Below are 12,513 nucleotides of genomic sequence, written 5' to 3' on the forward strand. Positions count from 1 at the left end.
AAAGTCATACAAAATATTTTACAAATAGTATCCAGTCAAATGAAAGTGACTGAATGAATAACTGAAACATTCATCTGATCTAGGAGGACAAAATCAAACAGGAAACGTCATTAGTTAGAAGTTTACTACATTTAGAGACTAAGGCAGAGGATATCTATCCCAGGTTCCAAAACTAAACGTCTCTCCAAATCTGCAGAAAAGATTCAAACCTATTAAAACAAGATTTTGGGCGCAGTGGCAGTTGACATGTGACAAGTAAACGAACCAGTTTTGCCAGTCTAAACTAAATTCTACTTGAAAATCTTGAGGCAAGTGACGCCCTCAAGATCACTGTACAGTACAGTGAACAGTAACTTTTTAAAAATGTATATAAAGCCCATTTGTTTTATCTGTCCCGTACATTTTGCGGGGGGAATGTTGACTTTTCACATTGTCTGTACTGCACTGGATATGGATATTCCTAAGGGGGGGAAGAAAGGCATAACACCTCCTTGAATATGTCATATTGTTTATTGAGTCACTAGTGGACAAATCTATGATATGCAAAACAAGTGTTGTTCTTGCCACATTAACGTAGCAATGAATTACACACATCCCTAGCTGAAAACCTTTTCATCCTGTGGCAAGCTTTCAAAAAAGAAAATAAAAAAAGGGAGTTGCCATAGGTGACTTGCTGTAAGTAGTGTAGTGTATGCAACTCAGAAGGCACAGCTCACAGCCAGCAAGAGTGGAAAGCTTCAAGATGCAAAGCTGACAGATGGCTGCTGGGGCAGCGCGAGGCACAGCTATCTACTTATGCAACTGCGCTTGTCCCTCAAAACCACATAATAATCATTTTAAAAGCTGCCATGTGCAAAAACACATGATTGGAATTGATGCAAGACACAACGCACCGAATGATAAGACAAAGCATATTCTGCATACAGCTGATATTTAACACAGAATAGTTCATCTGATGACCGATTGGGGGCGGTAGAGCTCCCCAGCTCTCATCACTAAGACAACAACGACTTCTTTCGGCAGCAAAATTTCAACAATAGCTTTAAACGGTGGGCGGGCAGTCTTCTCTACTCAAGGGCACGAAGAGGGTCAGATAGGCCTGGCCGTCGGTAGATGATGTGAAAAAAATAATAATAAGGAAAAACAAGAAATAAAAAGAAAAAGGAAACAAAATACTGTGGACAATAAAGCTTTTTAAACATTCAAAATAATTGTCATTTTGAGTGACCCCTAATGGGAAAAGCTAAAAGGTAAAGAAGAAGAAGGGGCATTACAGTATTTATAATTATTCAACCGCAATTGATTAAACACCTATTAAAGATTGAATATCAATAAGTACCATCTTTTAAATATTATTTACAATAAGTCAGATAACCAATTAGCTAATGAGAAGAATCAGAATAAAATAACAAATGGAGACATATATTTCTATTACCCTCTAAATTGGTTAATAATATAAAATACACAAATACTGGGTGGGCCGTCTAGAGCTCGCAGCCCCTACTTTGTCCCAAACTGGTCTAAAAGATAAACGAAGTGGAAAGTGGAATTTTTGCCACTACTGCATGGATAATCTGGTAGTTATTAGCTGTAAATTTTGAGATGCATTTTCTACATTTTTTTAGGCCTTAAGATGTGCTACTTTGTTACTGAAGGCGTTTCAAGCAAGGTAACATTATATATATATATATATTCTCTTCATTTTTGGAATTATTACTGTTTTTATGTGAAAAAGAATATGAGCATTTTCCATCCAGCCGTCTTCCAAGTCGCTGATCCTCACAAGGGCCACAGGAGTGCCGGAGCCTATCCCAGCCAACTTCGGGCGAATGGCGGACTACACCCTGAGCTGGTTTCCGTAGCAACAGCATCGCTGAGCAGGAATCGCTCCGACGCTCCCCGTACAAAAGTCAGGTGTGTCCGTAATGAGTTAAATATTTACACTCACCAACCACGACATTAGGTATATGATCTGAGATCCAATGTAATAACCTTGATTCATTCAACAATATGTTCATATTAGTAGTTAGTAGCGCTGCACTGCATCATACTGTGTTTCACATTGGCAATATTTTGTCTTTTATATAGTCAGAATTTGAATGTAGCTTCTGTATTGCATTACATGAAGTTGTGAAGTGGCTGCTGTGATATGCGATTTATACAAGAATTATATTTGTATTCCAACTACAAACAAAATCTAAAACAAAACACGCATAATCATTTGAACTCGAGGGGCATGGAGCTTCGGTTGGCAGGGAAATATTTTTAACAGACATTCTAAGAGTTCTCTTGATCCTTTTTATGGATCTCCTCAACAAAAATGAAATAATTCCCCTCAAAGTACCCTTAATGTGTTATTTCTTTCCACCCCACCCATTTTCCGTACCGCTCATAGTCACTAAGGTGGCGGGCCTACTGCAGCCCATCCCAGCTGACTATTCCGGGGGAACTGGTCGCCAGCCAGTTGCAGGACATTTCTTTCCTCAAAATAAAAAATATTTTAGGGACCACCAAGGGTGAAGTAAAACATCCTTTGTGAGAAACACACAATTAAAATGAAGCTCTAAAAATAAAACATTGTGCAGCAGTGACTATGACGTGGTGATGAAAAACAGAACAGAAGTGCAGGTAAAATGGTGATTTCTAAGGCGCGTGGTGGCTCTCTACCCTTTCAAGAGAGCGCTGAAGTTTAATTGGCAGCTACCAGGATTAGCAGTAGATGGGGCCATCATGTCCAATGAGTCCACATCCATGTGGTTTCCACGGGCTCTTCCAACCCATCACACGGGCACAGGAATGAGCAAAATCCGCTGGGTTACAAAAGTCACTTTGGAGTGTTTGAAGTCCCGTCAAACATCAAATGCAGTAGAGCTCGCTGAGAGCCTTCCATCAGAGTGGAACTTGCAAAACAACGCAAACCACACAAATCCGCACCAAATGATGAGTGCCATTGTCGTGCGCTGGCTCTTAAATTAGACCGTAACACAGCACATGGGGATTAGTAAAAGTCTGATTTGAGTCCAGCGTGCAGCCTTCCAAGGACGCAGTCAGAACATCGTCCGTCTGGAACTTTGGCTGTGTGGGGATTCCAGGAGAATCATTCCCTCTACTCCCAGTAATCACCTCGTGTAACTCAGTCTCTTTTTTGTTCTTCTCTTTTTCCAACAAGTTTCATGCGACGCAGTAGTCATCCCTGTAAAAGATTCAAGAACTGTTTCTCTACCAAAAGGAGAAATGTCGAATAGCTTATGACTTTGTGAGAAATGGAAAATCTCGCTGTCTGCTTCACTTGCTGCCACATAATGTGCGGTGAGTCATTTCTCTCTGTCTGTCTGTCTACACGCCTACAGTGTTGCTTTATGTCGGTCAACATCCACAGCTCTGTCATTTGTTGCTATTGGAAACACTGGCAGGGTGAACTCTAGTCCTGTAGACTGCTGATGGCTGATGGTGCCGCTTCCTGCTCCAGCCAATGTGCATCTATATAAATGGTGGCAGAGTAGATTTATAGAATACGTGAACGAATGTGACGATTCCCGCTTGAGTTCTCGGAACCGCAAAGCTTGGTAGCGCTCATCGTCGCTGTTAGTTTGATGTCTTTATTTTTCCACTCCTGAGTTGAAGTTTGTAAATATGAAACCCTCCTCGGGTCTTCCAGTCTCAGGTCGTAGCATAAGAGGTGAAACGCTGAGGCTCTTCCCTCCCTGTCTCCGTGTGAGCAGAACCTCACCCAGAACCCAGATCGATATGTTGCCACGTCTTGAGTGCCGGTCCACATCCAAACATTGAGTTACTAGCTAGTGGGCTTGAATGTGATATGATGGGACGCATCACTGACCTTTTTGGGTCCCTTTTAGGAGGACTAGGCCTTTGGATGAAAAACCCAAAGTTGTAACTGTTTAACTCTGGCTGAACCCGTTTTCCCCGAGTTGATTTATTTCCCTGGGTAAACGGTGATCTTTCCAGCCTCAGAAAGTCTTTGAATGATCTGAGCTTCAAAATCTGCATCATGGACCCCTGTCTTTCGAAACTCTCCAGCGTAGCGATTCTGCTCCCAGTAGTGGTGCCAGTTTCCACGGCCATCTGCCCCAAACCCAAACACGTTTACCTAGAGAAGTCGTGATACAAAGAGTGATATGTAAAGTTCTGTAATGTAAATGGAAGACAGAAAGATGTTAGCGTTTTTCACTGACCTCATCGCAGACGTGGAGGGCAAAGAAGAGCACTAGCATGCCTGTGGACGGGTAGCGACCGTGATGCCTCGTCCAGTGGTCGTGGATGTATTTGAAGAACGCTGGGTTGAAGATTTGGACCTGGATAGAGACAATGAAAAGAAACCAGTTGTCACTGGTGTGAACATCAAAAGGGGGGAAAAAATGGACAAAGACATACACGCTTACACATAAACTAATTAAAATTACAATACTGAAACAACCTTAGAAACGGGAGGCTGGGCAGAGTAAATCTGGGCGATTTGATGATTGTGAAAGTGATCGCAATAAATTTCCCTTCAATCATAGTGATCAACAGGGTGCGTATTTCTTCCATCAAACATGGCAGTAATGTACGTGTCAAAAACTGATCTGCGTCGTCCTTTTTCTGCTCCACGAGCCTCCTCGTCTGACTCAGCCATCCTCTAACTGGGTCGGTCGCCTGTGCGGCGGCGGCCTCCTCCTCGCTCCGGAGGCGGCCACTCGGCTCCGCGAGCTCCCATCGGCAGTTGTGCGGCGGTGTCTCCAAAGCGACGTGGAGCAATGCTATTAATCAGCCGATGTGCAAGGTTTGTGATGACGTGGGAAGCATAAAAATGCGAGCGCAGCCAGCAGAACTTGTTACTCACTGCTGCCAGCATGCACAGAATTAGCAATCGCTAGCCGTGAGGCTTCCGGAACGAAGTAGCAATCAATCGTGTCATTATAATTCAGGTCATTTGTAACATTGCAAAATGCATTCATCTGTATTGTTATTAATTACAATGCACATTTCAAAGTGGCAATAATGTTGACAAGGTACATAGTATCATAACTGGAGAATGATTGTTTATAATCCAAGGTGTCTTCATTACTGTTGAGGTGCAGTTTCTTTATTGTTGTATCCCTCCAAAACTACTGAGGACTTCAAAACTGTGCACTTTAGTGTTGTATTTTTTGACAATCATTGCACAGTTGAGTGAAATGCAGCCCTATGGGGGCACAAACCAGTGCAATCTGTAGGCCGGTCCCAAGCCCGGATAAATGCAGAGGGTTGCGTCAGGAAGGGCATCCGGCGTAAAAACTGTGCCAAACAAATATCAGCGTTCATCTAAAGAATCCCATACCGGATCGGTCGTGGCCCGGGTTAACAACGCCCGCCCCCGGCACTGCTAACCTGCAGGGCGTCGGTGGAAATTCAGCTACTGTGGGTCGAAGACAAAGAAGAGGAGGAACCGGATCCAGCGTCAGAAGAAAAAGAGGAATGCACAGAGCCTACAACTGAGTGTAGGGACTTTGAATGTTGGGACTATGACAGGAAAAGCACAGGAGTTGGTTGACATGATGATTAGGAGAAAGGTTGATATTCTGTGCATCCAAGAGAGCAGGTGGAAAGGTAGTAAGGCTAGAAGTTTGGGAGCAGGGTTTAAATTATTCTACCACGGAGTAGATGGGAAGAGAAATGGAGTAAGGGTTATTTTAAAGGAAGAGCTGGCTAAGAATGTCTTGGAGGTGAAAAGAGTATCAGATCGAGTGATGAGACTAAAATTTGAAATTGAGGGTGTTATGTATAATGTGGTTAGCGGCTATGCACCACAGGTAGGATGTGACCTAGAGTCGAAAGAGAAATTCTGGAAGGAACTAGATGAAGTAGTTCTGAGCATCCCAGACAGCGAGAGAGTTGTGATTGGTGCAGATTGTAATGGACATATTGGTAAAGGAAACAGGGGCAATGAAGAAGTGATGGGTAAGTACGGCATCCAGGAAAGGAACTTTGAAGGGCAGATGGTGGTGGACTTTGCAAAAAGGATGGAGATGGCTGTAGTGAACACTTATTTCCAGAAGAGGGAGGAACACATAGTGACCTACAAGAGCGGAGGTAGAACCACGCAGGTAGATTATATTTTGTGCAGACGATGTAATCTGAAGGAGGTTACTGACTGTAAAGTAGTGGTAGGGGAGAGTGTAGCTCGACAGCATAGGATGGTAGTATGTAGGATGATTCTGGTGGTGGGTAGGAAGATTAAGAAGACAAAGGTAGAGCAGAGAACCATGTGGTGGAAGCTGAGAAAGGAAGAATGTTGTGCGGCCTTCCGGAAAGAGGTGAGACAGGCTCTCGATGGACAACCGAAGCTCCCGGAAGACTGGACGACAACAGTCAAGGTGATCAGAGAGACAGGCAGGAGAGTACTTGGTGTGTCATCTGGTAGGAAAGGGGAGAAGGAGACTTGGTGGTGGAACCCCAAAATACAGGGAGTAATACAAGGAAAGAGATTAGCGAAGAAGAAGTGGGATACTGAGAGGACTGAGGAGAGGCGAAAGGAGTACATCGAGATGCGACGTAGGGCAAAGGTAGAGGTGGCAAAGGCTAAACAAGAGGCATATGAAGACATGTACACCAGGTTGGACACGAAAGAAGGAGAAAAGGATCTCTACAGGTTGGCCAGACAGAGGGATAGAGATGGGAAGGATGTGCAGCAGGTCAGGGTGATTAAGGATAGAGATGGAAATGTGTTGACTGGTGCCGGTAGTGTACTAAATAGATGGAAAGAATACTTTGAGAAGTTGATGAATGAAGAAAATGAGAGAGAAGGAAGAGTTGAAGAGGCAAGAGTGAAGGACCAGGAAGTGGAAATGATTACTAAGGGGAAGTCAGAAAGGCACTACAAAGGATGAAAACTGGAAAGGCAGTTGGTCCTGATGACATACCGGTAGAGGTATGGAAGCAATTTGGAGAGATGGCTGTGGATTTTTTGACCAACTTACTCAACAGAATACTAGCGGGCGAAAAGATGCCTGAAGAATGGAGGAAAAGTGTTCTAGTTCCCATTTTTAAGAACAAAGGGGATGTTCAGAGCTGTGGGAACTATAGAGGAATAAAGTTGATGAGCCACACAATGAAGTTATGGGAAAGAGTAGTGGAGGCTAGACTCAGGACAGAAGTAAGTATCTGCGAGCAACAGTATGGTTTCATGCCTAGAAAGAGTACCACAGATGCATTATTTGCCTTGAGGATGCTCGTGGAAAAGTACAGAGAAGGTCAGAAGGAGCTACATTGCGTCTTTGTGGACCTAGAGAAAGCCTATGACAGAGTACCAAGAGAGGAACTGTGGTACTGCATGCGTAAGTCTGGTGTGGCAGAGAAGTATGTTAAAATAGTACAGGACATGTATGATGGCAGCAGAACAATGGTGAGGTGTGCCGTCGGTGTGACAGAGGAATTTAAGGTGGAGGTGCGACTGCATCAGGGATCAGCTCTGACCAGTGGTAATGGATAGGCTGACAGATGAGGTAAGATTGGAATCCCCTTGGACCATGATGTTCGCAGATGATATTGTCATATGCAGTGAAAGCAGGGAGCATGCAGAGGAACAATTGGAAAGATGGAGACATGCACTGGAAAGGAGAGGAATGAAGATTAGCCGAAGTAAAACAGAATATATGTGCGTGAATGAGAAAAGTGGAGGGGGAAGAGTGAGGCTACAGGGAGAAGAGATAGCGAGGGTGGATGACTTCAAATATTTAGGGTCAACAATCCAGAGCAATGGTGAGTGTGGTAAGGAAGAGAAGAAACGGGTCAAAGTAGGTTGGAACAGCTGGCGGAAGGTGTCTGGTGTGTTATGTGACAGAAGAGTCTCTGCGAAGACGAAGGGCAAAGTTTACAAAACAGTGGTGAGGCCGGCCATGATGTACGGATTACAGACGGTGGCACTGAAGAAACAACAGGAAGCAGAACTGGAGGTAGCAGAAATTGAGATGTTGAGGTTCTCGCTTGGAATGAGTAGGATGGATAGGATTAGAAATGAGCTCATTAGAGGGACAGCCAAAGCTGGATGTTTTGGAGACAAGATTCGAGAGAGCAGACTTCGATGGTTTGGACATGTTCAGAGGCGAGAGAGTGAGTATATTGGTAGAAGGATGCTGAGGATGGAGCTCCCAGGCAAAAGAGCGAGAGGAAGACCAAAGAGAAGGTTTATGGATGTGGTGAGGGAAGACATGAGGGCAGTTGGGGATAGAGAGGAAGATGCAGGAGATAGGCTAAGATGGCAAAAGATGACACGCTGTGGCGACCCCTAACGGGACAAGCCGAAAGGAAAAGAAGAAGAAGATTGCACAGTTGAGTGAAAATTGTTTTTATATTTTCCCATTTCATTTTTTTGATTAGTTTCATTTGTGGTGGATTGGCAACTGACTGGTGAGCATGTCTGCTTCACAGTTCTGAGGATCCCGGATCAAACCCGACCCTGCCTTTATGTAGTTTGCATGTTCTCCCCCCTTTTAATCAAGCAAGTCTCAGCCACCGCTGAGCCAGCGATGGTTGTCGCAGCAACTTCCATTCAAGTGAATTAAGGACTTTGTAAATGGCCCTCTTGCCGTGCGATGAAAAACCGCAAAGGGAGGAGAAAGCGTTACCGTTGCGACTCAGATCTTTCTCTCTCTCTCACATCGCCCTGACGGAAAGGACCGATGTAGTGGACGTGCCACGGTCGCTTGGTGAGAAAGCGCCCAGAGCCGCCACGACGCCCCCCAACCCTCTGCGGCTTCTCATTGCATGGCGCCGACGCCACCTTATTTCATAAACTTTCGAGGTGCATGTAGTGTAACTAAAGGTATCATTAAACTTTTCCATGTGAAGTAACATAAAAGCTCTTTTTCGCAAGTCTAGTGTTGCCGAGAAATATGTTAGAATAGTAGACACATTTGAGGGCAGCAGAACAGTGGTGAGATGTGCCGCTGGTGTGTCAGAAGAACTTATTGTGGAGGTGGGACTGCATCAAGGATTCGCGCTGAGCCCCTTCCTGTTTGTGGGAGTAATTGATAGGCTGACGGACGAGGTTAGACTGGATTCCCCTTGGACTATTATGTTCACAGATATTGTGATCTGCAGTGAAAGCAGGGAGCAGGTGGAGGAACAATTAGAAAGATGGAGGCACGTACTGGAAAGGAGAGGAATGAAGATTAGCCGAAGTAACATAGAATATATGTGCATGAATGTGAGGGGCGGAGAAGGATGAGTGAAGCTCCAGGGAGAAGAGATAATGAGGGTGGACGACTTCAAATACTTGGGGTCAACAATACAGAGCAACATAGAGTGTGGTAAAGAAGTGAAAAAACGGGTCCAAGCGCGATGGAACAGTTGGCAGAAGGTGTCTGGTGTTCTATGTGACAGAAGAGTCTCCGTTAGGATGAAGGGCAAAGTTTATCAATCAGCGGTGAGGGCGGCCATGATGTACGGATTAGAGACGGTGGCACTGAAGAAACAACAGGAAGCAGAACTGGAGGTGGCAGAAATGAAGATGTTGAGGTTCTCGCTCGGAGTGACCAGGTTGGATAGGATTAGAAATGAGATCATTAGAGGGACAGCCAAAGTTGGATGTTTTGGAGACAAGATTCGAGAGAGCAGACTTCGATGGTTTGGACATGTTCAGAGGGGAGAGAGTGAGGGTGCTGAGGATGGAGCTGCCAGGCAAAAGAGCGAGAGGAAGACCAAAGAAAAGGTTGATGGATGTTGTGAGGGAGGACATGAGGACAGTGGGTGTTAAGGGAGGAAGATGCACGAGATAGGCTGAGATGGAAAAAGATGACACGGTGTGGCTGTCCCTAACGGGACAAGCCGAAAGGAAAAAAAGAATGGACAGTACCAGCAAGGCCAACCAAATATTTATTTTAATGAAAAGTGTGGTCCACCGTAACAAAAGCGTCACTCAGACACAGCAGAATTAGAACTGTTAATTTAGTTCATTCACTTGAATAAAATATAGATTTTCTATAATTTTGCATTAAAATTGTAAGAGTGATACCGCCGGTCACGAGCTGTCGAAATTGTTAACATCTAACTTGCTCTTTTTCAGAAGTGAACTTAAAAAGGTGCTTAGTGAGGGGAAATAGTATTTGTGACTTATTGGTTATTTTGGAGAAATGTGCATTGTTCAAACTTCTTACAGCATGGTTAGAAAACAAGATGGTATTTACTTAACTGAATATCAAAAATGCCTTGTTTAACACTCCCTGAGGTTCTGCTTACTTCAAAACAACCAGAATTAATGATCTGGTGAGAATTTCCACTTTTCTAATCTACAGGTGACATCCAGTGCCAGCAAACAAGGTTTTAGGCTGCTCTCAGTAAATCTTACAAATCCACGGTTCTGGTGAGAGTCCAAAATGGGCTGTAAAATAGTGTTGGTGCTCAAGCGAAGAGCCTCCCCATCAAGTCTCCACATGGTGGGGATTATGTGAAGTTTATCTATTTTCATGGATTAAAGAGTGAGCAAAAGATTAGTTAAAACAAAGGGAGGGTTTCTCGCCTAACTTATCCGTCATCATCGAGCATAATTGTGGGAAAGATGTCTGTGTTTGTGTGTGTGTATTTGAGTCTCTGTTGGGGCATAGCAAATTACTAATAATATCTTACCTTGTCTTTATCCACACGGAGAAACTGTTTCACTGGAGCGTAGGTGCTAGAGCGGAAAGGATGATTAACCATTCTATCAATTGGACTGATTGAAATAAGACGGAATCCTCATGGCCCGGTCGTCTGAACTGTATTGTGCGCTTACAATCGGATCTGGCCGGTCGACAGCGCGCTGGTGATCCAAACGAGATCCAGCGTTTTAAAAGGAACGAGGACAAAGCTGACGTTGGCCGCCAGGTTCTTGGCGCTCTCCGGATACATGAAGTGGTGAGTGGTGTGGCTGCCGGCGTCTTCCTCGTAGCCCACCGTGGGGGCCAAGTTTATCCTGAGAGCGGAAGAGAGATATTTGTCTTTGGGGTGCACTCTGACAGCTAGAAAAGAATGGAAGCACCTCGTTTGCCCATTTAGAAACAAGTCGCGTTTATAAGTAATAAACACTGTACAAAAATGACACATGGGACAGCAGCACTTTGTAAAGATTTTTTTTTCAGGTTCCCCAAACTGTAGACTTGCCAAGGCAAAAAATTTAACGCACCGTACTACTAGTGGTACTACAGAATAATTCCCCCTGATAATTTTGAAGTTGTATGTAAATGAGAACATTCGGCAATTAAGTGAAACAAGGGCAAGTTAATTCATTCTTAAAAACCTAAAATAACCTACTGACAGAGCCTAGTTTTAAAATTTTAATAAATAGCAGTTCATAATGTTTCCTTCCAGTTTTGTAGGTAGAAGTGAAGAAATCATGATGAGATGTCTTCTGTGGATGCCAATTTATTAAGTTACTCGCTTTAAAATGTATTGAATAATGAAGGCGATGATGGAACACTGATGCACTGACAGTGAACAGAATCAGTAATGGCCATCTTATTTGCGTATGATGCTTTTACAGGCGTGGCCAACCAGTCGGAGATGAAGAGCCACATCATACACATCAAAGAGCCATATCATGCACATACCTTTGCTCAGCCAGATTTAATGTAAATATTGCACACCAACATGATAACAATAAAAATCGACTGTGAATCAGTAGCCATGCTAATGTCCGATATTCTCTATTCAACAGTGTAGCGGACATTTTAAGGTCTGATACCATTTGTGTAAGACTTTTGTTTTCAGGACAAGATTTCAGTGACATCACAGAGGCTTTTTTTTATTAATCACCCGTCATTTAATGGATTTTGGGCCCTTGCAAAGTTCCAAACCAATTGACACGATCTAAGCAAGCGTTAGTCTCTGGATGCTTCATTATACATACTGTACATATTTCAAAAACAGCATCTGCTTTTCTGTGTGATTTTTCAAAGTGACTAACTAGTGACTGGGAAGTTTAGTACTTTTTGGAATTTCCAGGTCAATGTTCAGATGGAGTGAGCTGAAGTGAAGATTTGAAGCTGTGAAATGCGACAGATGCCTGAAACAAAAGGCTGAAAGAAAAAAAGGAAAGAGCTCTCCCACTCTGATAAAAACGTCCTGTGTTCATCCACATATTTTTGTCCAACTGTGCATTTTCCCTGGCATTTTGAGTGCAAAATCGACAAACTATTTTCTCCAAAGATCATTCAATGCACATTTCAGTTTTGCAAAAATACTGCGCTAACCTTTCCTGCTGCGGTCATGTGATGGTGATTGTGGTCGTGGTCTGGAGATGCAGGGGAGACGTATTCTCCATGCCAAGGTTGTCCTGCTCGTTGCACAACTGAGCTGGGTGGCGGGAACAGTAAAGCCAGCCTTCCCCAGTCGTCATTGCGCTTCCCCTTCCCACCCTCCCGCAGTTCCGTCTCACTCACATGGCGACGCACAACGCACGCACACGCAGAGCTTGTTGTCACAATACCAGTAATAAACTCAAGCAAAGCGCGCATGCATTTACTGTAATCAACGCAAGCAATGCTTGCTCGCAACTTCCGT

General features: G+C 43.9%; 1 protein-coding gene across 3 annotated transcripts in view; it reads right to left on the bottom strand.

The window, feature by feature from the left end:
- Window positions 1-491: 491 nt before the first annotated feature.
- Window positions 492-12,513, bottom strand: part of st3gal2 (ST3 beta-galactoside alpha-2,3-sialyltransferase 2) — a 48,356-nt gene continuing 36,334 nt past the window's right edge. For all 3 annotated transcript variants that reach the window (XM_061822351.1, XM_061822352.1, XM_061822350.1), the window contains exons 5-8: window positions 10,748-10,927; window positions 10,603-10,648; window positions 4,194-4,313; window positions 492-4,108 (exon numbers count right to left, since the gene is read on the bottom strand). In XM_061822351.1, coding sequence (XP_061678335.1) covers window positions 3,935-4,108; window positions 4,194-4,313; window positions 10,603-10,648; window positions 10,748-10,927 — 520 coding nt within the window. In that variant the 3' untranslated portion in view covers window positions 492-3,934. The remainder of the gene's footprint in view (window positions 4,109-4,193; window positions 4,314-10,602; window positions 10,649-10,747; window positions 10,928-12,513) is intronic.

The sequence above is a fragment of the Syngnathoides biaculeatus genome, chromosome 6 (assembly GCF_019802595.1).
Source record: "Syngnathoides biaculeatus isolate LvHL_M chromosome 6, ASM1980259v1, whole genome shotgun sequence".
NCBI classification, from domain to species: Eukaryota; Metazoa; Chordata; class Actinopteri; order Syngnathiformes; family Syngnathidae; genus Syngnathoides; species Syngnathoides biaculeatus.